Below are 24,204 nucleotides of genomic sequence, written 5' to 3'. Positions count from 1 at the left end.
AGATCGCAATGTTGATGCACAAATAAAGTGAGGTGTTGAGCTGGCAGCCGCTTTCTTGGCCCTGTCCTACAGTGCCATTCCACAGGGCGTTAAGGGTGGTGGCCACCCAACTCGCTGCTCCTTCCCGGTAATCCTATGGGAATCTCAGCTTCTGTTGGCCAGGGGGAAAGCTGCCTGGCCCTTTGCGCTGCTGTTGCACCTCCCATCTCCCTTGGCCAAGAGCAGACCTCGGGGCTCGGAGCGGCCCCACGCAGCTCCGTAATGCACAGGGGAAATTTCAGCGCGAGGGCTCCGGCACCGCGACGGCAGGAAACCCTCTCCATCCCGCCCCACAACAAATACGCCCCTCAAGCATTTTTCTCAAGGTCCCGGCAAGCTTTTAAGGCCTCATCGTGCCTTGGCACGGTGCATTACTAATACGGTCAATAAACACTGCGTGCTGTAAATCGATTTGAGCCTGCGACGCGCCAGTGCTCTCCTCGGAGGAGCAGGGCTGTTACTCAGCAGGACGCCTCCGCGCCGTGACCCGGAGCGTGTCCTTGGCTGACGTTCGCCCGTGCTCAGGGAGGGCGGTCACGGCGCAACGGCGGGGCCAGCTCAGGCTGCCAGGCGCCGGGCCTCCACACCGCCGCTGCCCAGGCCCCTTCCAAGGCCTCCCGTTAAGCGGAGATCGGGGCGGGGGGAGACGGGGACGCCCCGACGGCCCTGAGGGAACGCGGCCGTTGGCGGGAAGACCGGGGCCGCCGCGCGCTGCCTCAGGCGGCGCCGCAGAACGTTCTCGAACCGGGGGGGGGTGTGTGTGTGTGTGGAGCCCCCGGCGCCCCCGCGCGGTCCCCGCCGCAACGGCGCTCGCAACCGCCGCAAGCTTGTCCCTCGCGGCGCGCCGTCCGCCTCCCGCTCCGCCGCGCCGAGCTCCCGCAACGGCCGGGGGCGGGCGGGGGGGACGGACGGGACGCGGGACACCCCGCTTCCTGCTTCCGGTGCCGGGCTATAAGAGCCGCTTCCGCCTCGGGCCCGGCCGTTGAGCGGCGGTTTCCGTCCCGGCAGCTCGCGCCGCCTGTGCCATGAACGCTCGCGGTGAGGGGCGGGGCGCGGCCGTTATCGGCGCAACGGGATGGGGGGGGGGGGGGGGGAGCGGTTACCGCGGCAACGGGCCCGCGGTATGGAATTCCCGCGGCTGGGGGGGCGGGAGGCACACCGTTACCTGGGCTATGGGCCGGGGGGGGGGGGGGGGGGGGGGGGCGGCTAACGGGCTACCGGGTGCTGAGGGGAGGGCTACTGGGGATGGGGGGTGTCGGGGCCGGCGGGGGGGGGGGGCTGCGGGGCCGGCGGTGACGGCTGCCCGGTGGCCCCCAGGGCTGAGCACGGAGAAGGCCGCCGCCTTCACCCGGCGGCTGCGGGCCGAGCCCCAGTTCCTGCTGGCCCAGAACGTGGCGACTTGCAACGACCCGCTGGAGGTGTGCTTGCAGCGGCAGGTGGTGCAGGACACGGTGCAGGTCTTCCAGCACGCCGTGCCCGCCGAGGGCAAGCCCGTCACCAACCAGAAGAACTCCGGTAAGGGGCTCCTGGGGCGGTGGTGGCGGTACGGGGGGTGCGCTGCCTCCGAGGCTCTGGCGGTTGGGGAGCGAATGATGTAACGGTGACCGCGCCGGCGGCCGCTGAAGGCCTTTTGTCAGGCTCAGAGCAAAGCTGAATCCCTGCAGCATCCCCTGGAGCGAATAACAGTCTCTGGCCTTGCAGCGTTTGCCTCTTTCCCCCACCTGTACAGCATAAGGTAAAACCAGTTAAGAGACCCGCATCTGCGGTAAAAGATTGCCAAACTTCTCACGAGGTTTTTGGTATTTTACACTCCCAGCCAGAACAGTGGGCCAAAGGCTCGAGGCGGAACGGTGTCATGAATCTTGTGTTTAAAACAAAAAAACCCCTTGCACAGCTCTTATACATTCCATTTTAATTCTCGTTCCTTTGATCTCTCAGGGAGATGTTGGATCTTTTCCTGTCTCAATGCAATGCGTCTTCCTTTCATGAAGAAATACAACATAGAAGAGTTCGAATTCAGCCAGTCGTACCTCTTCTTCTGGGATAAGGTACAGTGGTACAGGGCGCAGGTTGTGCTAGGACAGCTGATGCAATCAGGTATTGGTATTGGGACAGAACTGCTTTTAGGCTGGACCATCCAGGTGGAAAGTGTACATGAGAAGAAACGTCAAAAGTTCTTTAAATGTGTATTTTAAGTGTGGGCTGGGCAAAGTGGGACTTTCAGCTTGAGAAGTTAGTTGTCAAGACGCTAACATTTTGGAATAGTAAAAGTCTTCTTTCAAGTGGTGTGCGTGTTTCAAAAGTCACTTGTAGGAGGCTCAGGGGAACCTGACTGTAACAGTCTGAGCTTTTCGGTTTTCAGCTTGTGACCTACTGGTCTGTGAGGTGCGTGCCTACTTTTTTTCCCCTAAAGGAAATCAAGAAAATCTAGTACTAGTCCGGGCCAGGCTTCATTGCATAACGTCTGTTTCACATTTCCTGTTCCCCTGCCCTCAAGCTCTGTGCTAACTTACTGCTAAGTATTTGGTCTGTGACAGAAATAAGTTCATATGATAAGCCCTGGAATACTAGAGGGAAAACGAGAACCTCAGTAGATGAGCAGAAGGTAGCTTCAGCTGGTTAGGACTTCCAAAGAACTGAGTACTCAGGAATGAATTAATGCTCCATGTCACACTTAAAACATCTGTTTTTCCTGTCTGTCCGTTCCAGGTCGAACGTTGTTACTACTTTTTAAATGCCTTTGTGGAAACAGCTCAGAAAAAGGAGCCTGTGGAAGGAAGACTGGTACAGTACCTGCTCACCAACCCCACGAATGATGGTGGACAGTGGGATATGTTGGTTAACATTATTGGTAAGAGAATTGGTCACTAGCAGCCCTTCTTGAAATTGCACGCTGCTTTGAGAGATGAGGAATGAAACAGAAAAAGAAATGGAGTTTGAGACCTGGGGGTTTACTAAGGACCGTGATGCCATTAGCCACTACCTTTTTTTAATCAAAGACCTTTTTCGTGCCAGCTTAAATCTTGTCTGGGATCTTCACTCTTGCATATTGCTGCTGCTGACAGAAGCTCAGAAGATCAACAGAAGTCATTAGATATCCCAGACTTCCCATTTAGTAAAAAGGTTCAATCCCCTTTTACTTCAGTCATCAACTCGACATCGCTTGTTTATATCCATGTATACAATTTGTAGGTCACACAGTAGGGAAAAAGCATTGCTAGACCAGGGTGTGTCTACAAGGCAGAAGCAAAACTACTCAGTTGCAGCCTGAAGAAAGATGATATAAAGATCAGTGAGAGGGAAATGATGTGGAATGTGGCAATGCTGGTCTTACAAAGATCCAGTTTAAGTGGGATCCTCCTTACACTGATTAAGGAGATACTTCTCTGTGTCTGAATTACACTAGCATTTGTTTTCATTTGTATTGTGAAACAATGTGATGCCTTTGTAAATCAAAAAAACAATAATGTAAGTTTAGAATCACAAAAGGAATTTGTTTCTTTGAAGCCTGGAGGTTACTTTTTTTCCCATCCAATTGTTATAAATATTTAATCAGAGGAGAGCAGATTTTGGATGCTGCTGTTACATCCAGAGCTTTGCGTGGTGTGATCTTTGATTGGTACCATAATGTAGGACGCAAATGAGCTGTTGCTGGTGTTTTATAAATGTTGAGGAGGAAAAGGGACTGGGGAGTTGGTCACTTGACCTTAGATAAAATATGTGGAATAATTCATAAGAGGCTCAGTTGTTCAGAAGATATTTCAGGAGCTCAGTTTTCAAGTAATCAGGTTTTTTTTCCTGGTGAAAAGAGCTTAAAAAGCACTGATTAGTTTAGAACTTTTAAGTGTTGAAGTAAATGATACTGAGCTATTCAGGGCTTCCACCTTTTGGGATCCCTGTGGAAGGCAGATCGGAGGCCAAGATTCCGCCACAAATTAAAATGTAAACTTTGAGCATTTGTAACCTTTAAATAAGAGACTTTCCTTTATAATCTTTGCACAAAACCCAACTATATTTAGCTTTTATGTGGGTATAAGCAGAAGCACTAGCATCTGCTGTGTGGAAAAGACAATTGTTAACCCATAGTTCTATTACTTTCTTTTAGAAAAGTATGGTGTTGTCCCCAAGAAATACTTCCCGGAGTCTCATACCACAGAGGCGACTAGAAGGATGAATGAGATCTTGAATCATAAGGTAAAACAGATTTAGATGATACAATTAAAGGGGAGGGGATGGGAATGACCCTGTTCTGGGTGTTCCTAGCCACTTTCGTTTCTCTTTATTGACCAAAGGATTAAGCGCATCTCACAACTTAACTTGCTTTTATTCAAAAAGCAGCCTAAAGTCTCAGCAAAGTCTGATGTTAATCCTGAAACATGGAGCAGGAAAGTGTGTTTATGGAAGGTGGCCATTGCCAGGCTTCAGTAGCTTGGAAGTACCTCACGGGGTTTTAGTAGCAATTGTTCCTAATCCTCAGATTTCCAAGAAGTTAATTCTTTGTGCGGCTGATTAAGGCTGTTTCTGCAAAATTAGCACTTGGCATCTAGGTGACTCTTTTTCTGCTCCCTCAGTATTTCATCTACCAGTATGCCAAGGTTTCTAGAGGTTACTGCCAAATTTGATGGAAAAGATAAAAAGAATGTATTCTCAAAACACTGAATCTTAAAAATCAGCTTTCAGTATAGAAGTGTGCAGCCTTGTCTGAAGGAAGGTGCAAGCATGGTCCCTGAACCATGAATTAAATGAATTAATCTGGGAAGATGCTAGTGTAGGTAGCTAGATAAAAAGGCAATTAAAGCATTTTTTTCCAGTGGGCTTTGATTATTTTGTTTTTCCAGTTCATATGCTACATGCTCAGGGAAAATTGCCTGCTGAAATACACATAAAAATGTAAAATATGTGCTGAAACGAGCTTAGACATAATGAATGGTGTTAATGTTATTCTTGTCTTGAACATTGCAAACCAGCTGGTCTTGTGGGAGCCCCACTCACTGTTCCTGGCCTTATGGATGGTGACAGTAATGGGAAGCATGTGCTGCTCTTACTGCAGTTCTGCATGCAGTGGGGAAATGCTTCATTCTTTTTATCAACCAAGAGATCAATTATGCATTAGAATTGCAAAATAAATTTTACAGTATGAAGACAGTCGGTTCTCTGAGTCACAGAGGTGGATAACACGTGTGGATGTTGCGGCATCAGTTACGGAACAGAGAGAAATCAAGCCTTAAGGAAAGCTAATGGCTGTAAGGTTCAAATCAGTGGTTGGAAAATAGTAATTGAGTTGCAACTATTTGTTAATTTCTGATTTTTTTTTTTGCGATCTTTTAAATCTTTCTATTATCTTGATTTTATTTTTTTTTTAAAGAATCAGTATCTAACAAAGCCTTCTGAAAAGTATTTCCTTTTCACTTTGAAAACATGTTATGAAGAGTAAAATAGGTGCTTGAAGTAACCAGGTAGGAAGTCCTGAAAACTGATGAGGTGGCACCTTTCATGCCCTTATAGTAAAAGGACTTTCTCTTTAAACAGATGAGAGAATACTGTTTGCGGCTAAGAAACATGGTGGAAAGTGGAACAATTAAAGCAGAACTTTGTGCTGCAATGGACACGATGATAGAAGAGGTAAGCATAGTTTTGTGACATGAATCTTCTTGGAACATGAGGCTAGAATGGATGAGATTTCTTGTTTACTCTTGTTCTGTAGCTACTGGATCAGCCAAAAGAAGGGCCTTTTGTTTGGCTAACTAGGAATGTTTTGTATGGCAGTGTGCTTGGAGGTGTTCGAGTGAATTTTTTTGAAGTGGCTTGTTGCTTATCTCATTCTGAGTTTTTCTAATACTTCCAGACAAATATCTTGAATTTATAGGTTTCAGAACTATGACATTTTAGAGACATCTGCCCCTTTCTGTAGGAAAGCAGCGTTTTGTATCTTCAGAGAGATCAAAATAGTGGCCTATCAGGCTATTTTACAAATAGCAGGAAAGAGGCAAGTTGAAAATTGCATTCTGATGGCTTTGAATGTAAAATCTACAGCGCAAGTGTTGTTGCAGAAGTTCTCCACAAGAGAGCAGGAAGGAACAACAAAAGGGAGTTCTCTGCATTATGGAAAGGATGTGAGCTGAAGGCAAGGCTGAATCCAGTTGTGGTCTGATACTGGGGGGCACCAGAGGAAGGAATTGCAGCATCTGTTTCTGGCTGTGTGAATTAACTCAAAATCCAATCAATCAGCAGGTCTGTAGTATGCAGTGTGTGCGTAGTGGCTGGCCCTCCCTCTGGTCATACTGAATATGACGGTGGCACATGCCATTTTTCTTATTCAGTAGTCCTCATACTTGGTTCTTAAATAGCCAAAAGCAGCTTTTAAAGTTCAGGCTGTTTTAGTTTGACCAAGTGCATTTAAAAAAAGTATCTTTCATTTGTTTATCAAACATACAGTGCAAAGTGACCCAGTGGTTTCAATGTCTGTCTTTAGATGACTCAAGAAATCAAACGTTTTGCTTATGTGTGTTAGTTTTTCTGCAGTCCAGTAAACATCGATATTAGGCAGAACCTACCTTGGGCTATTTCTGTAAAGCTTCAGGCAGTTCCACTAATATGCAAGTATTAATTAATGTGTTGGTTTGGTTTTTGGAAATTAATCTTTGCACTCATGTAAAAACCTGTAGCTTCTTTTTATCGAATTTCAAGGTTAGATTAAAAAAAACTGATTCATGTTCCTTGGGTTATATCATTGAAACTAAAGCTTTTATGAAATGTATGCCTTAAGGTCTACAGTAATTCTGTGCTTTGAGCCTACCCCAGTATGTTGCCAGTCAGCAAAAGTGAATATTAATTCACTTTTGCATTAATATATAACTTACATCCAGTGTGTGTGTGTGTGTCCAAAAGCCCTTGGAGGATTTTACAGCAGACATCAAAAGCTTCCTAGAGATGTTTGTTTTTAGGGCAATGACACACAGTTCACTGCAAAATGTCTCTTCATTTGTTTAGAGCCTCTTGCCCTCTGACAAGGGATCCTGGAACCGGCATTAAAGGCTCATTAACTGATTGTGATTTGTCTGTTCTGTAAAAAGATTGTGCTTAATTCTCTGAAGTTAACACAGTATTTCCTCTTGGCACTGGTAATAGCGGTTTGCAACTTAAGTGGATTTACTTTCAATAAACGTGGTAGTTGAAATGTGCAATTGCACCTGTCTTGTATACTTAAACACTTAGTTTTAAAGGTTTGAGATCACTCTTTTTATTTCATGTGTTTATATGTATATCAGTGGTATTGCATGTATTTTTGTATGTGGCAAAGGAGAACTTGGTTTTGTTCTGTGAAGTCTTATTTGCATAGCAAATCTTGGTTTGCTCATGCTGGGAGGCAGCACTCTAGTTAAAATAGGTCAGTTGTACTGGAACACAGGATTAAATATTCACTCCAGAACTGTATAAATATTCTTCTTATCAAACCAGTGCACAGTGGGTCAGAAGCTGAAGTCAGTGCAGTGCATGTGATTGAATTTTTCTTCCTTTACTGTTCTGCTTTGTAGACTGCCTTATCAGAAGCATCCTTTTCCCCTTCTCACTCATTTTGTGTCTTAGCACAAGCCACTATATCTTTACCTTATCTTGGTGCTAGTTGTCACCAGAGTGATACAAGTCACCTTTCAGTTAAAATACGTCTCCTTATTTTTTTATTGATAGAGGAAGCTTGTGAGAGACTGAGATGGCCTATGATGGGTGTGGTGGCAAAACAATTGAGGGCGGCCATTCCCAGGCTCCACTGCCTCTGTTAACTCGAGACTTCTGTCTCCATCATTTTCCTTCCTCTGGCTGGAGCCTGCTTGCTCGTTGCTCTCCTTTTAGGCATTTTTCTTGCTTATTTTGTTTTCATAGCCTCATCGCTCACCAGTTATGGTTATTTGAGGTAATGTGGGGTGTATCCACAGCAAATGCTACTGTTTGTGCAGCCTCTGCAAAATTAAATATTTGCAGTAGCTTAGGGATTTACATTTGTTCTTTAACATATTTATTGAGAAATAAATGTGTAGTTCCTCTAGTAAAAACATTAAGCCCACACCCTTGTTTCAACCCATAATTAATCTCTTCACTTGTCTTCCTAAATTGCTTGGAGCAAGAACACCTTTATTTGTGTTTTGTGCACAGCCAAATAGCATTAGTTAGCATGAATATTGCATTCCTTTTGCCCTCAGCACAAAGTGCACGCTAGCACAAAGCTAGTTCTTACGGAGCCTTAGGATCCCTATAAATCAGCTCAACTAGCTCCAGAAAGAGTAAGTCAGCTTTGGGGAAGGTATTCTGTCTCCTCTCTGTGAAGTCAGTGAGAGGAAAGTGTGAAGACTGACAGCCTGGGAAAGCTGGCACAAACCACGGGCATTGGATCCTAGTGCAGAAGGTGCAGTTGAGATTTGACTCCCCCTTCTCTTATTTGAAATAACCTGTTGGTTCCTTGCAAGGAGAAGACTTGTCTCATGCTCAAGACAAGGACAGAGCTGAAGTAGACCAGTGTCAGCTGAAGTAAACCAGATTCAAACCTGTTTAAATGTGATGGAATTCTCTGTCCCCAGAGTACCTGTGGCAGGTCCTGCTAAATATCCCTAAAGACAGTCATCTGGTTATACTGCCTACAAATCAACACCTTTTATGATAAGCCCTGTGAGAAAGTACAGTAGTGATTCTTAAGCGCAGTCTTATATCCTGATTTAGGGGGAGGCTGAAGACTTGAAATCTGGTCAACTGTTTGTGCTAAAAATCAACAGAAAGCTGCCAGCTGCAAAGGCTGTCACAGTCGGCAGGCAGGGATCTTGGATTAAATTACATATCCTGCCAGTTCAACCCTAACCCAAGACCTTGTGAAATGTATGAAAACGGATGAGAGGATTATTCTAGGGAAAAGAAGCAAAGGGCCATCTTTGAAATCCAAATGAACATTATAGGAAAAAAGGGATTAGTACAGGGGAAACACTGGGATAAAATGCTTTACTGTATGCATGTGAGAAGGTCCAGTTTGTCTCTGTATGGCGCAAACCACCTGGTGGAACAGGGGATGCTGAGTGCTTAAGCCTTTCTAGAATCAGTTTGATACAGCTTCTCTTGCACTGGGAAAGTATCCTGTTGGAGGAGCTTCAGAATTAATTATGAAATGTTGGAATGAGACTGGGCAGTGTATTGGCTTTTGCTTTTGGCTGCTGCGTTCCTAGGATAACCTGGAATTTGTGTTCAGCGTTAAGCTTCTGTTTTGCCTGAGAGTTTGCCTGAGAACAGAGAGCATAAGAATAGAGAGAGATGCTGTTGATTTTCTGTGGCCTTTCAGATTGATTTTTGAACTGTTGAAACACCTAGATTTCCAGAGCTGAATGCAAATAATTCATGTGTCTATGTTTATTCATCTTCTTCAAAGGTGGACGTTAAGATCCCATTTCTCCAGTTGGTTCTCACATGGAGAAATCCATTCGTCAATGGCATTGCTGTGGTAGGAGAGGCAGACCTGCATGTTTCTGCAAGTTCACAGCTGTTTGCTTCTCTGGGCAGGTATTCAGAATAGTGAGTACTTGCCTGGGCAGCCCTCCGGAGACCTTCTGCTGGGAGTTCCGGGATAAGGAGAAGAACTACCACAAATACGGCCCTGTGACACCAGTCCAGTTCTACAATGAGCACGTGAAGCCTTACTTCAACATGGAGGACAAGGTTGGGGATGCTGAAAGGCGGTAGCTTCCCAAGACCTTTTTTTGCTGCTAAGCCACTTATTTTCCACTGTTGCAAGCGTACTGTCCACCCCTGTAACTGCACCACATGGGACAGGTACCGCTCCCACAAGGCAAAGACGGCCCTGTTTTCTCCCCATTCTGTTTGTGTTCTACCCTTCAATTAGCTGGGATCTTGCATTGCACTTCCACAATGATTTTGTAATGATAAAATATGTAGTGATCTAATCAGTCATAAAATGCCATAAGACAGCCATTGGAAAGCAGGAATAACATGCAAAGCTGCTATGCCACAGTTAGGAGGTGAACTTATAAAGGAAACAAACAAAACTTAAACCTGGCATTTCAGCCAAGTGGCTTGTTTGCCAATGGGACAGACAGCCAGCTGGGACAAAAGCAATTCTCTGAAATCCACCTAGATTCACTTCTCAAAGATTTCAGTTAAGTTGCACCTTAATTTATGACATCTCTGGTTTTTGGCAGATTTGTCTAGTGAATGATCCTCGACCTCAGAACCCGTACTGCAGGCTGTATACAGTGGAGTACCTGGGCAACATGGTAGGAGGGAGGAAAACTCTCTATAACAACCAGCCTGTTGATGTCCTGAAAAAATTAGCTGCAGCGTCTATTAAGGATGGCGAGGTTTGTTTTGTTTCTCTTCATGGATGGCTTGGTGCAACTCTTGTGAAGTAAAACTTGCTGGGATATGGCCTAGACATGACTCTTCCTTTATTTGTAGGCTGTGTGGTTTGGCTGCGATGTTGCAAAGCACTTCTATAGCAAACTGGGAATCAACGACATGAATATGTAAGTAGAAAATCAAAATGGAATACCATTTGGGATACTTGGCTAGGATATAAACAGCACTTTGGCTGCTTAAACTCATTTGTCCATACTTTGCATTATATACCCAAAAAGAGTATATTTAAATAATTCAGCAGCAGAAGAAATATTTGGGTTTTTTTCACTTATTAGCTAAAATCTTAATCCTTTAAAGATGCACTACAAGCGACTGTTAAATATTCCTACTCATTTGGATTGTCTAGTATCTGATGAGAGAAACTCCTAAAGGGATCAGTTTTTACATGTGTTCTGACACTCAAAATAGTTGAACTTACACGCCTGTGTAGTGGCTCCTGGGACAGTGCAGTCTACTGATTCTCTGGTTTACTAGTGAGAATCCTCCCTGCATCCTTTTTGATATTGCTTATGTGGCTTTCTAATAGATTTAATCATGAGCTGGTGTTTGGCGTCTCTGTCAAGAACATGAACAAAGCAGAACGATTAATCTTTGGAGAATCGCTGATGACCCATGCCATGGTCCTGACCGCTGTCACTGAGAAGGTAGGGTCTCCCTCCAGAAGTTCTGATGCTTGCACAGATGTGTTTGAATATTCTGGCAGCTTGTTTATGTGTTCTGGGCTCATTCACAGTGTGTATGCTGTTCTGCTGGAGTTCAGCATGTGTGCCGCAACACCCTGGTGCACAAGGCCTAGGTTGTCTAGTCTCCCTGTGTTTGTGTCTGAGTGTTCAGAACTACAAATATTTAACAAGGCGGGAAGAACTTCAGACAAGTCAAGGGCTTCTTTTCTTCTGCTGACAAACTTTTATTGGAGAAAGGGACAAGAAAGTTAGCTTCTATTTTTAAGATACCAGAAAACCTATGTTAACTGATTTTTAAATACAGATTCCGATGTATCTTGCTGAGCAAGAAATCTAGGATGACAGCAAGTATTTCCTACCCTATCCCCTTCCATGGGTTAGTCCAATCTATGTTTTGCAGCATGAAGCCTCTTCTGTTAAAATGCCAGTAGGAGGCACTTTGCAACAACCTCCTGCAACTCACTGGCATGTGACCTCTCTGACCCACTCATAATTAGGGGAGGAAAATGGCGTCCAAAATAGCTCTGTGGCAGACAGCAGGCTGAGATGAATCTACAACTACATCTGCTCCTGGCAGTATAACAAAGCGCACATGAAGTAAAAAGAACCATGTGAAAATTTACAACTCAGGGCTATCTGCAGTATTGATGTTTTCCATTTATTTCCAGAAGTTGTCATTATTAATAAGCTTCTTTGAAGTGATCTCTTCCTGTCCAGCATGACCTTGGCTTGAGAAATAACAGCTCACATATAACTGGAAAAGTTTGCTTGAGCTCTGGAGTTCAAGGGCTTGAGATGGGACTGCTGAGTCAGAAGGATTTTTCTGAGTTACTTTTTACAACTCAATATAATTTTTCCTGTTGTGTTCTGCGTTCTGAGCTCTTAACGCTTCTGTTTTGTGTATCAGATTGTATGAACACCTCTTTAAAAAAATTTTCATTGTTTTTGAGTTAGATATGAAAAGTGATACTTTTTCTAGTGTTCAAAACCTACTTACCTATTCACAACTGAAGCGTGTGTGTTTGTACTTATTGTACCCAGTTACTGGCTGCACTTCATTGGCAGCTATAGTCTATGGTCTGCATTTTTAAATTGATACTTTGGGATGCCTAAACGTGAAGTTGCATAAAATGTGATCAAATGTGACCTAATTTCTTTAAGAAAAGGATGTGTATAAATCAGTATATGAGGGATGGTATCTCTAAAATCAAAAGACAGTTTAAAAGAAATTATCCTAGAACAAGTTCAGCATTTAGAGGCTTTTCCACATTCATAATGGACTGAGTTGTTTCTACTTTTTATTTGAACATGTTGTCTTATATTAAACCTAACTTAATCCAAAGGAGCTTTGATAAACTGAGTTGTAAAATGTAATACTTTGGATTTACCTACTTCATAAAAAGGCTTTGAAGATTTAAAAAATCCTGTTATGATTTTACAACATAAAACATTGATGTGGCTTAAGCGCACCTTTTGGTTAAAAACTTCATGTACATAAACGTGTTTATCCCAGTTTCTGTCCAATAGCATCAAGAGTTGACTTATCCTCAGTCTGGTAGCTCTCGAGTGCCTCATTTTAAGGACTGTCCTATATTTTTTTTTAAGTGAGACTAGAAGCAATACAACAACATCCCTTTAAATATTAAAAATTGATTTGTGGGGTGTTTTTTTTTCCAGGTTAGTTCCTTGCATTAAAAAAAAACCAACGTAGTGTCAAAAGAATAACTGTTCTTTGGTTCCTCAAGGGACCTGCTGTTTCCTTGTGAGAGGCTGCTTGAAGGAAGCAACAGTTCACTTTGTGGCACAGCAAGCCTATGAAGCTGTTTTCAGTGCTTTTATGTACTTGGTAGATTTGAACCAGACTTCAGAGATACACAGTGCAGGCTAGAATACAGCGTGCTTCTGAACATGAAATCAAATGTACTTCGTGCTTGTTAGAAGCCCTGTATATCTTTCAAAGCACCAGACCTGGATCTGTATCCTTCAGCTAGATTCTTCAAGAGTTTTGTGCTTGTTCTTACTAATACTGTTGTAAAGGATTACAGTTGCTTCATCGCCCTTGCTCCTTTCCTCTGATTCCTCATTCAAGCAAGCTGTGCATTCTGCATTTCAGAAGGCCCCCATGTCCTGACAGGTGCTAGGGAAGGCTGCTTCAATTCTGTCAGTCAGTTAAGTCCAAATTTGAATTTAGTTCAATTTAAGTTTTCTAGTTAAAATAAATATTTATTGCAGGCTGTTTTCTTGACTGCATTTCCTCATATTTCATATGCTCATAAGCTGATAGAGAAGTATTTTAGAAAATTACATTTCTCCAACCACTAGGAAGAAACCATTGTCTGAAATTTGCCCATGCTTGTAGACTTTTGGGAGCGGAGCTCTGGTTTGCTGGTGCTGGATTTAGACTTGGACGGGTTGGCTGCTATAAACTGAGATGGTCCTTCACTACTGAATAGCCATCGACTTGTTTTGTCACAGGATGGGCAAGAAGAGGCATTTGAAAAATGGAGAGTGGAAAACTCCTGGGGTGAAGACCGTGGTAATAAAGGTAAAGTAATTTATAGTCACGGGAGCAGAAAGCTGTTTGGAAATAAGGAGGTGGAAGGGGGAAAGGGAAGGATGTGCTGTGTGTCCTTCACCAGGACATGCATGAAACAAGCCTGCGAACAGCATTTGGATCACTGAGTTATGGCACTGTATTCCCAGAAGACAAACATTCTTCACTTAAATGTGATTTACATCTAAGTAAATCAAATGTAAACATTGAATAGAGAAGCAGGAAGCGTCACTGGATAAACTTGACACTGTGGCTGCAAGTTCAATTGTAGAGGCAGTTGCATTTTTTGGGAGATGGCCATAAGTGATGGATGCTGACGCTTCTTGACAGACGGGGCATCTTTGTCCCAAAGGCAGGAGGACGGAGTTGACAGAAGCCCCTGTGGAGGCTGGAACTGGAGCACTCAGTATAGCTCAATGAGATATGGGGCGTATCTTGTCCTTGCACTACAGTTTTTGACAATCTGATAACCAAACTGTTTCATTTGTTTATGGAAGGTAATGGGGAGATACTGGTAGACTTCAGATGAAGTTCATATAATGAAGTATTTAAGCTTTGGTAAATAACTTTTAAGGTTGATGACTGTAAAGCCGCTTATTTTCCTAAGCGTTGTCTACCAGTTTGCTGTTGATCACAAGTAAATTGTCAGCTATTATCCCTGTCAAAAAAAAAATAAGCAGCAGCTGTAGGAGTTTGACAGGTGTGTGAGGGGGAGAGCAGAACCTCTCTTACTTTGTTGCTTGTAATCCTTTGCTGCAGAACACAAGTCTGAAAAATCTGGTAGTATTAGTCTGCAAATAGGTGGTACTTCTCCTCTGAAATACCAAGAATTCTAGTAGGCATGTAAAGCAATTTTTTAATAAAGGGACAATAGATAAGAAATGCTTTGCAGTATCAAATAAGACAGGATCACTTCAAGAACTGCACTGTATAGAAATGCTTTCTCCTTCTAGTATGAAAGGAGAAGTAAAGACTTCACTGCAATACCTTTAAATGTACTAAAGTGTTCGGTAGCAGAGCTAAGCCTAAATCTGTTCACTACAGCTTTCTCATCTTTGGGACCTCATGCTGGTTGTGGCTGATATGACTTAAATAATCTTCCTGAGTCACGTGTGAATCCTAAGTGGTTTATATTTCCTTTTAAAGCACTGCTTATCAATTGCTGCAAGCTTTTACTTATTGATTTTGTAGATGAGGAAATGAGGGTATGGCTGGTTCCAGCTTGTGCTCCAAACAGCTCTAATGTAAACTGTTCTAGCTCCAACATCTGTCTAAAAATTTTTAAAAAATCGTAATTCTGGTTGCCTTTCTAAAGCTGCACTGAAAACGTGACCTGCGGCATCCTTGCAGTGTTCCTCTGGTATGACAAGCACTAGCAACAACAAAATCCAGTTACACGCAGTTCAGCTCATGCCAGGTTTTCTGCATGAACTTGCTTTCCTGTTGATGACTCTCTCAGCCCGCACTATTGTTCCTTTAAAAAGGATTTGTAAGCGCCGTAGGGCTGCAGCGGGCACCCCGGCACGGCACATGGGCAGGCAGTGTGGACAGAATGGTGACTCACAGCCGAGCGGTGGTTTAGGAAATTGCTTCTAGTTGCTTCCCTGCTCGGCCTGGGAATGACCGCAGAGTGCTTCTCTGCCTGGTCCAGAGGCCAGCTCTGACCTCCCCTGGCCCTAGGTGTGGGGCTGATGGTGTGAGAGCACTTCTGCTCGCTCTGCCAAGGCCTGCAGTCAGGCAGCTTTTCCTAAATGACTGGAGTGGAGCGAGATCTCCATGATTTTTGTCCCCTCCTATCTGAGACCGGCCGGATGTGGACTTGGCCGTGGCATGGTAAGCTCACTGATGAGCACGCCAAGCCAGGCTTCGGCGTGTCCCAGGGCACAACACAATAGTCATTGCTGACCACATTTTTTCTGTTGCAGATTAATCCCAAATGTTGCGCTCAAGATTTGGTATGGCTGAAATTTCCCAGGATGTCTGGGGTTTCTTCTGGGAATAGACTATTTCTGGAAAACTCTGTTTTAGGATGTGGTCTTTATGAATAAGCTTTTGATATCTTATACATGAACAGCTAACTAAAACATAGGATATTCTTGGAACAGTGTTTTGATTGATGTTCCGGCCCCTTGGTCTTGCAGTAGTGTCTGTTCTGAGTTAGCTGTATACATTCACAGCAAAGTATTCAAATAAAAACCTTTAGTCTTGACAAAACAATGAAACCATGTTGATATTCCTTCAAGGCTCATCAATGTGACAGTAGTAGAATGTACTTTGGAATGTTGGATTAAGCAAAGAAGCCAAATCAATACTAAAAAGAAGTAAGGTCAAAACTTTTGTCTCCAAATACAAACTAATATTTTTGTTAAGCACCTTTATGTATAATAGAGAATATAAAATATAAAAATGCCTAGTTAGTTGTCCTCTTATTGTCAGAATTCTTTGTTTGCAGGCAAAGTACCTGCACTCCAGGTTCTTGGTTCGTGATGTTAGATGCTACTCATGTTAGAGGAATGCTTCCAGGAAGGAAGCGCCTTAACTTGTTTTACAACTGCTCAGCGTGGACTTTGGTTAGTACCAGATATTCTGAAGTTAATAGGTGTCTGTCAGCAACTTTGATTGTGCTAGCCATATACGCTCCTTGGCCAAGGTTCAGAGTTGTTTTTTGACTGCAGAAAGACTGGGCTTGGTTTCAGGGTATTGGCTATTCCTCCCAAACCACAGTGCAGTAGACTGAAGCCTGACACTGCTAGTAAAAGCTGTACCTGCTGAGCTGTGACTGAACAGCGGCAGTTCTGTGCTAGCGGTATTGGGCTGGAGCATCAGTGAATGCTCTGACGAAGCTGCGGAGGCTGTGATCGATGTGTGTGGAGAGGTACAGGCATTTTTTGCTTTCTTTGCTTTGAGCATGTAATCCAAAATCAGAAAATAATTACAGCAACTAGAAATGAAAGAAGTGTAGTATCTCAGGCTTTAAGTTAGGAATAACACTAAATTAACCCAGTTAGCTAGTTGTCTCTGAGTATTATTGAACTTGTTTGACAGCTTTGTAAGCTTAACTTGCTACTTGGTTTGCAGTAACAGTTTATTCTCCTTAGACATTATCTCTTTTCCAAACATGGATTCACTTTTCAAGAATAAGTTCTTCTAGAGCCATTTAAGAGAGGAGGTAGTTGTTCCTTTGAAATATAATAGGACCTCAGAGTGACTTGAATAAACCCTGCCTGTACCTTGTATGCATGTATCGTATGCATGCCATCTGTGTGAACTTTTCTGGGTGAGTCACTGTCATTTATCTGTTTTCTGCTGGTAGGGACCATGGTTTCTGGAAAGTTTTGCTCACTGTCTCTATTTTGTTTTGGTTAGGGAGTTGCCTGGAAAAGTGCCTTGACAAAAATCCCATCAGAACTAGGAAGCTTGACTATTTCAGACTACTTTTTTCAGGGAGGTGAATCCCTGAATGATTTTTCTTGGGTACAACCAAACAACCCACTATTGAGCTGAAGGCAATTGGACATATCCTTCAGCGCTCATTCTCAGACAGCAGAAGAGGTAACTCGACAGGGTTTCCTCCCCTTCCTCCTGCTCTTTTTCACCCTTTGCCATCCAGCACTAGCTGGTGTAGGAGGGTGAGGATCTGTAGGCTGTCCTAGCTCTCTTGCTATGCCACTGAGTCTGGCTGGCAGTGGGGTTTTTTCTTATCTGCCTTGTTAAGGAATTGGGAAGCTGTGCTTGGGTAAGTCCAGTGCAGGGAACCAGAATCCGCATCAGTAAAGAGGCAGCCAAGAATGATGTTAAACTTGGCACATCCCAGTTGAGGCCCACTTGGGTGTGGGGGATACAAATAAGCCCCAACTCCATTATTTCTTGGACAGGATGATAAAGGGTACAGCCTGCAACAGATCACCAGAGACTAGACTTTGAGTTACTAAAAACCTAACAAACAAATGACTTGTCCTTGGTAGGAAATGGAAGTGTTTTCACACGGGGTCTCTCTTGTTTTGCTCCGAGTACAGCTGGAGGGGCCAGATAACACCTGCTTCCCCAGGCTCGCGTGGTGCAGGACTGGAAAGATGGTAACTCCTGGTTTGGGTGTCATGGGATGAAGTTATTTATACGCTCACGCTCCGTGAAGTGGGCAGAACCGAATCATTGTGGTAGCGCTTGTCCTGGAGAAAGGGAAGCCCTGAGAACAGCCTAGCTTTGCCTCTCCTAAATATGTAGTAATTATATTCGTATCTGTTGTAAAAGTGTTTATTGGAAGCCTGTCTGTTTTTCCTCAAGGAATGAACACAGTTGCTGACAAACATTTCTTGTTTTTTGAGGTAAAAAAGTCACTTCCCAGTCAAATATTTCCTTTCTGTGTTTTACTGGCACTTTGTCAGCCATGCAGGCAAGTTTAATTATTCTGCTTACTCTTTTTTTCTGGAGACACAGTACATTATTACCTAACTTTGAACCCGGCTTATCCCATTGGATATCTTTTTTTTTTTAAAAGCAAGCAAGAGGGGAACACTAAATCACATTATCGCATCCATTTGACAGGGGTCCATCTGCTTGTTTTGGCATGAAAAGAACTTTCTTGTGGTACATCTCCAGCTAGAAGTCGGCTCCCTTTTGACTTTTTTAATCTCTTGTACTGACTGTTGCATACTTACTCTTCTGCATGAAGACATTTTAAAGCTTTAACTGTAGACGCTTAGTGTCTTTATTCATATATGTGTGTATATATGTCATCCCACAAGTACGCTATGACAGAATCGCTTTGTTAATTTGTCCTCCCTATGGGGGAGTCAAGGCGCAAGCACAGTGCTTGTAGGACGTCCTCTGGGACCTTTGCAAGGGCTTTATTTTCAGGTGCCCAAATCCTAGGTTATGCAATAGCTCGCAGACCATTCGTCCTTGACTGACCTCTCCCTGGGCAGCAGCTTGTCAGTTTTAAAATGCTGTGTGTTCAGGTCTTCCTTTGGGTAAGTTAGAGAAATGTGGAGCAGCCTCACAGCCAGAGGAGTACACTTTTGTAGTCAGGTGCTACGTTCTGTAACAACAAGATGATGCTGTTCCAAGTTCTTTTCCGTATTCTGGCCTTAACAAATGAATGGTTTGAGTAGAAGCAACAGATTAATTGCCTGAGGTAAAAGTCCTTTGCGTACCCTGCCCAAAATGCAATAAACTTTTCTGTTTCTTTTGCTTCTGCCTGTTACCTGGATGGAATGCAGAGCTCAGGGTTGCCTTAGGCAGGCTCTTAGGTATACGTATTGCTGCGTGTAAAGTATGTGTCTCCTTTTAATGAAGAAATTGATAATGGCTTTCACTGTGACACTGGGCACAGGCCTTCTCAAAGAGCGACCTTACTTATTTGCATGTTCTGAACTTCTGCTTGACGTTTCCTTCTCATTCAGACACTGCGATCCTAATCAGCACTGTCAAGCTTTGAGATACGGGATGTCAGAAGCAGAGTTCATTATCCTCTCAGGGTGCAATTACTTGTTGGCTCTTGGGAGTGAGAGGTTTTTGTGTGTCCCAAGAACTCATATCCTGAAGAGAGAATAATCAAGGCAGCTCCCTTTGGCAGTGTTTCCAAAATGGCTTCTAGCTCGGGTTACAATTGATAGGGTTTTTAATTTATGGGAATTATCTGATCTCTTGCTTTAGAAACAAGATGGTGTAGATACATGCATTTATTGTCCATATTCTTTGGACATTTTCTTGTTTCATTTGATTGTGTGATGATACTGTATAAGGACATGAGGAACTTTATTACATAAAGCCTTCTCATCTGTCTTTGAAATGCTTGCTTTTTCCCAGCCACTCTTATTTTCAGTTCACCTTGAATAGATTGTTTCCAATGGTAGCTTTCTGCTAAAACCTGTGATACTCTAAATGTGACTTTTTTTTTTCTCCCAGTTCAAAGGCTCTTCACTGAAATTCTCAGTGAGAATTATATTAAGGGAGAAAATTAAGATTTAGTTCAGCCAAAGTATGATTTAGATGGCTTTACGTTTAAGGAAAGCAGATGCCTTCCTTCTCTTACTGCAAGACCTAAACCAGCAAAGTTTTCTTAAGCCAAAGATGGTTTGGATATTCACCTGGAAAATTTCCCTCTTCTTGCCAAAATCCTGGAAACTTCTAAAGCCAATATTCAGATAATTTTACATTCTGCCTTAAATACTAAGGTTTTTTTTTAAGGTATTGTAATTCACTTGAGTCTTTTCAATGCCTATTTTAACAGAGCAAGCACAAATGATGAATATTCTGGGTCTTGTTCTTCCTAGCAGGCTTCTTGCTTTGTCTTCCAGTGCACGTGAAGTACATTCAGTTAGCCTATATGTTAATTTCTTTGTGATTTTTTTTTTCTTTGTCTTGAGAGATACGAAGTATGACTAGATCCCGTTTGCAATGCATCATTCATAGGTGAAACTTGTGTATGTGACTGCTTCACTGTATTGTAATGGTTCTCTGTTATAATGAACTGTTTTCATCTCCAGGTTACCTGATCATGACTGATGACTGGTTTTCTGAGTATGTGTACGAAGTTGTGGTGGATAAGAAGCATGTACCAGAAGACATCTTGGCAGTGATGCAGCAGGAACCAATTGTTTTGCCAGCTTGGGACCCTATGGGGGCTTTAGCGAAGTGAACTACAGAATATTTGCCTCTTAATGGTCAACCAGAAGTAGATGCAATAGAGAATTCCCGTGGTTGGAAGCCATAGCCAAATGATAATGTGACCAAGCACTCGGCATGGTCTGTATTCTTGAAATGTAAGTTAAGGATCTTTGGGAAATAGCGCGCTTTACTGACTTAAAGCTCTCAGACAGGCTACTCTGCAAAACTAAAAAGGGAAAAGAAAAAAAACTCAAATGAAAATGTATTACAAGTGCTGTCAATGGCAGTTTGATTTTACCTTGAATTTTTAATAAAAATCAGCATAGTAACTCAGTAGAATTATTTTGACCAGTGTTTTCCCTACAAAAGATGGCCGTAGAAGGCCCTTCTTTAGAATTAACAGCTAGGTGATTGTTAGAACAAATACATCAAGATACTTAAAATCAACCATCCATGGTCTGACTTGTACCATAAAGGAATGCCCAAAATATTTTATATATTTACATTTTTAGTTTTGCTGAAGTTTGGGAGGGGACATAAGAACTGAAACTGCTAAAAATTACCTTTAGAAAATTTTCTCTTCCAGCAGAATTGGGGGGGAGGGACTGTTTCCTTGAGGTTTCCAGTTTCACGTGTTTTTATTCTTCCATTATTGAGCTAGGACTGGATAACCCATATCAAGGCCCAGTGCTATGTCTGTGTGCACAGGAGCGCTATTTTTCAGTTATATTAGCAAGAACAAACATAATTATGTTCACAGGTGGAGTTAGTGTCATGCTCAACAGAAGAAAACCAATGTTTAAATTGCTGCATTTTATTTGGATGTTTTAAAAAACAAGATGGTGCTATGAAGCTTTTGAATAAACACTTTCTAAAGTGACTGGTACAGCTCTGTTTTTTCTTTTTTAAATGTGCCTCGTAACTAATGAAATGGAAAGATACTGGTGACCTACAAACAAATCTAAGTGAGCCAGAATGTGAACATAGCAGGAAAACATGCTGCTTTATGTTCTCAGTAGTAGTCAAGGATGCTTCTCTTGCTGGACAAAGACAAACACAAACAGGCACTCAAATAGTTTGGTGATGAGCACAGTACTAATCCATTGATTTAAACTGTGCCAAAATGGCAGGCTGTCTCTGTGTGTACCCTGACAGTTTTCCTGGTCTGTATTGATTTTAGTCATAGGCAAAGGAAAGGGTAAGTGAGGATAAAGAACCACACTGAAACACAACTGCCAGCTACCATGGGTAGCAGACAGAAGTTGCTTAAGTCAAGTACAAGCAATAAGGATGTTTGGTATGGCCATGGTATGCTACAATTTGGTTTGATTTTTCTTCCATTTGGACTACAGAGATAGAAAGTTAAATAACTATGAAAGTGTATCTTACATACACACACTTGTATAACTAGTGTATGTACATATATTAAAAATGCAAAGCCGAATCGTGTCTGCATGTTGCCTGCTAGACTAAATCCAATTAGGGATCTAATCTAGGAGTCATCCAAGATGATTCAAGCTGCTGTGATTAACACTTCCTGAAGTGGGCAGGAGTGCTGGTTAGATAGGAGAATTGGGTGCAGAACAGCAGCAGGAGGCTATTGCTACTGTCCTGGAATGATGTCTTTTGATTTGCAGTATTTTCTGCAGAGGTAACAAAGCTGCTGGGAGATGTCCAGAATGTATCTTGACGGTACAGTGATACTACAATTGGATTCCCTTCTAGTAAAATTCGGCTCATGGTATCCTGGGCTTAGGTCAGAAGGTTTTCTGTCATCTCAAGACCTGTGAGGGTACAGGAGCAAATGGCTGCTGCTCTCAGCTTGCCTCTTCTAGGAGCAATGGTTGTGAGTAATAACATAAAGCTATACCTTTGCAGTAGATTTCCCTAATCTAGAAGACTGAGTTCAATGCTCAGATCTTCTGTGTATCGAGATGGGTAGATGATCTTCCTTGCTTTCTGCAGTGTTGACTGGCAGAAGTGTGCATCATATGCAGTTATCTTTGTGGAAGTTTGGGCATACCTTTTAATTATCAGGATATTGTTGAATAGTTGATTTATCAAATATATTTAATTATCAGCTTATTGTCAAATATTTTGCCATCGTTTCTGATTTATACTCCATGCTCATCAAAATGGGATCTCTATCAAACCATGCAAATGTATATCGTATAAGGAACAGTGCCTGGCCAGGAGTAACTAGATATGCAAATAGAGCACGCAGAACAAGTGTGAACTAAGTTTGAGTGGTGTGGAAAGAAAAATACAAAAATGTCATGGTTGATCACATACTCTTGTAGAAAAAAGTAACGTAATATTGGGGTGTACAACAGAGAAATAGCCTGCAATAGATGTAAAGTTACCCAGCTCTGCCTAAGACTATTGGGGAGTGAGCTGGAGCGCAGTATCTAGTTCAGGGTACTGCACCGCAGGGAAGATGCAGAACAAAATGAGTGTAGAGAAGAGTGGTAAGAATGATCAGAGGGCTTGAAACTGTGACTAGTAAAAGGCTGAAAGAAATGTGTTTAGTCAGAGAAAAGGGGAGACATCACATGCTTTTAATTCATAAATGGATGCTTTAAAGAAGGGAATTTTGTTCCCACTCATGATAAATGATAAATTGATCAATTGATCATGATAAATTGATCAAAAAAGTCACGTGCTTGAGCTGCAGCAAGAAAAAGCTTTCTGGTGATAAAGACAGTGAAGAACTGGAATAGATCGCCTGAGGATGTGTGATGTCTCCATTGGTAGAGATCTTTAAGAACAGGTTACGTTGTCAGAAATGGCACTGGTAGAGCTGATCCCTCCTTTGGCAAAGGGGCGATCGGATGATCTTTTGAGGTCCCTTTTGCCTTTATGGGTCTGTGATGCACGGTCTCTACCTCATGCTGTGTTGCTTGCATCAAGGCGAGTAAACAGTCTTGCACTTGCTGCTGAACCCTGGTGGCTCTGAAACAAAGCCAAATCTCTTGGGAAGCTGTATTATGCACAATATTTTGGTTATGACTAATGCATGTGTTGTTTTGGGGGCTTTTTTTTCTTCCAAAAGGTCAGTATTTTAGTCTCTCAAAATCTTTCTGCTTATGACATTACTCTAGTTGTATTTCCTTTGTGCTATCTATGTGAGGGGGATAGCAGCCAAAGAGAGTTAACTTTTTCTCTGGAGTTTAACTGACTAACATTTTTGCTGCCCATAGCAGCACTGATGAGGATTGAGTTTGACAAATTAAAAACGGTTTCCAAGCCAGTTTTTGTTAATTTGAGTATTTAAAAGTATTGTCCAGTGTGTGCTTATCTCTGCAGCTCTTGCCCAGATATTTCCCTGTACAGCTTATACAATAGTATGTTTTTTTTCCCTTCCTTTAAATAAGCACAGAAAATCCACATGGCTAAAACACGTTATAGGAAATGAAGCCAATCTGCCAGAAACAGTTTTGCTTTTATGCCCAGCAATTTTATAAGTTCTTTGTAAGAAGGAATGGGGAAGAGGAGGGGAAATACATATGTCAAAGCGAGAGCTATATTTCTTCTACTTTGAGGACTCTAAGGGCAGTTGAAGAAACAGTTCTAAGGTTCATGCTAATGACACTTTCTAATTAAAGACTGGCACAATATTAGGTAAGATATTCTCTTGTTCTGCTGCCTGTGTGATAATAGTCCCTGAAAACCAGTTCTGTGCCTTTGGTAAGAATCGATAGCTGCGTGCTCTTGCTAAGTTGCTGTCTTTGTTATCCATAAAACAGACCGTCATACCTTACAGGCGAGTGGGCTTGTTTTTAAACAGTAGTTTGAAACGTGAATAAAATCAGTATATGTATAAAATGATTTCCCATTAACAGCTCCTGTTGATGTGGTGTTTACTGGATCACTCTGCCCTTTTGTCCTAAAGGAGAAGTCACTAACGTG

At 42.6% G+C, this 24,204-nt stretch overlaps 1 protein-coding gene across 1 annotated transcript; it reads left to right on the top strand.

The window, feature by feature from the left end:
• The first annotated feature begins 445 nt into the window (after positions 1 to 445).
• BLMH (bleomycin hydrolase) lies at positions 446 to 21,175 on the top strand. Its single transcript, XM_087751895.1, has 12 exons — positions 446 to 1,077; positions 1,357 to 1,554; positions 1,978 to 2,087; positions 2,749 to 2,890; positions 4,145 to 4,233; positions 5,569 to 5,661; positions 9,577 to 9,732; positions 10,233 to 10,391; positions 10,489 to 10,556; positions 10,976 to 11,093; positions 13,608 to 13,677; positions 20,175 to 21,175. The coding sequence occupies exons 1-12, from the start codon at positions 1,065 to 1,067 to the stop codon at positions 20,324 to 20,326; spliced, it is 1,368 nt and encodes a 455-aa protein (XP_087608021.1). The 5' UTR covers positions 446 to 1,064; the 3' UTR covers positions 20,327 to 21,175.
• Positions 21,176 to 24,204: the final 3,029 nt, after the last annotated feature.

This window comes from Nipponia nippon, unplaced genomic scaffold, assembly GCF_047370975.1.
Source record: "Nipponia nippon isolate SJK-2023a ecotype South Korea unplaced genomic scaffold, ASM4737097v1 scaffold_15, whole genome shotgun sequence".
NCBI classification, from domain to species: Eukaryota; Metazoa; Chordata; class Aves; order Pelecaniformes; family Threskiornithidae; genus Nipponia; species Nipponia nippon.
Note: the sequence above shows the minus strand (reverse complement) of the source record. Positions and strands in the feature narration are given on the sequence as shown.

Bases quoted from the DNA above. Each gene is read 5' to 3' on its own strand.
- BLMH (XM_087751895.1), top strand. The intron at 5,662-9,576 runs GTAAGCATAGTT...TTCTCTGGGCAG, and splicing joins TGGACACGATGATAGAAGAG to GTATTCAGAATAGTGAGTAC. The intron at 10,392-10,488 runs GTTTGTTTTGTT...CTTTATTTGTAG, and splicing joins CGTCTATTAAGGATGGCGAG to GCTGTGTGGTTTGGCTGCGA.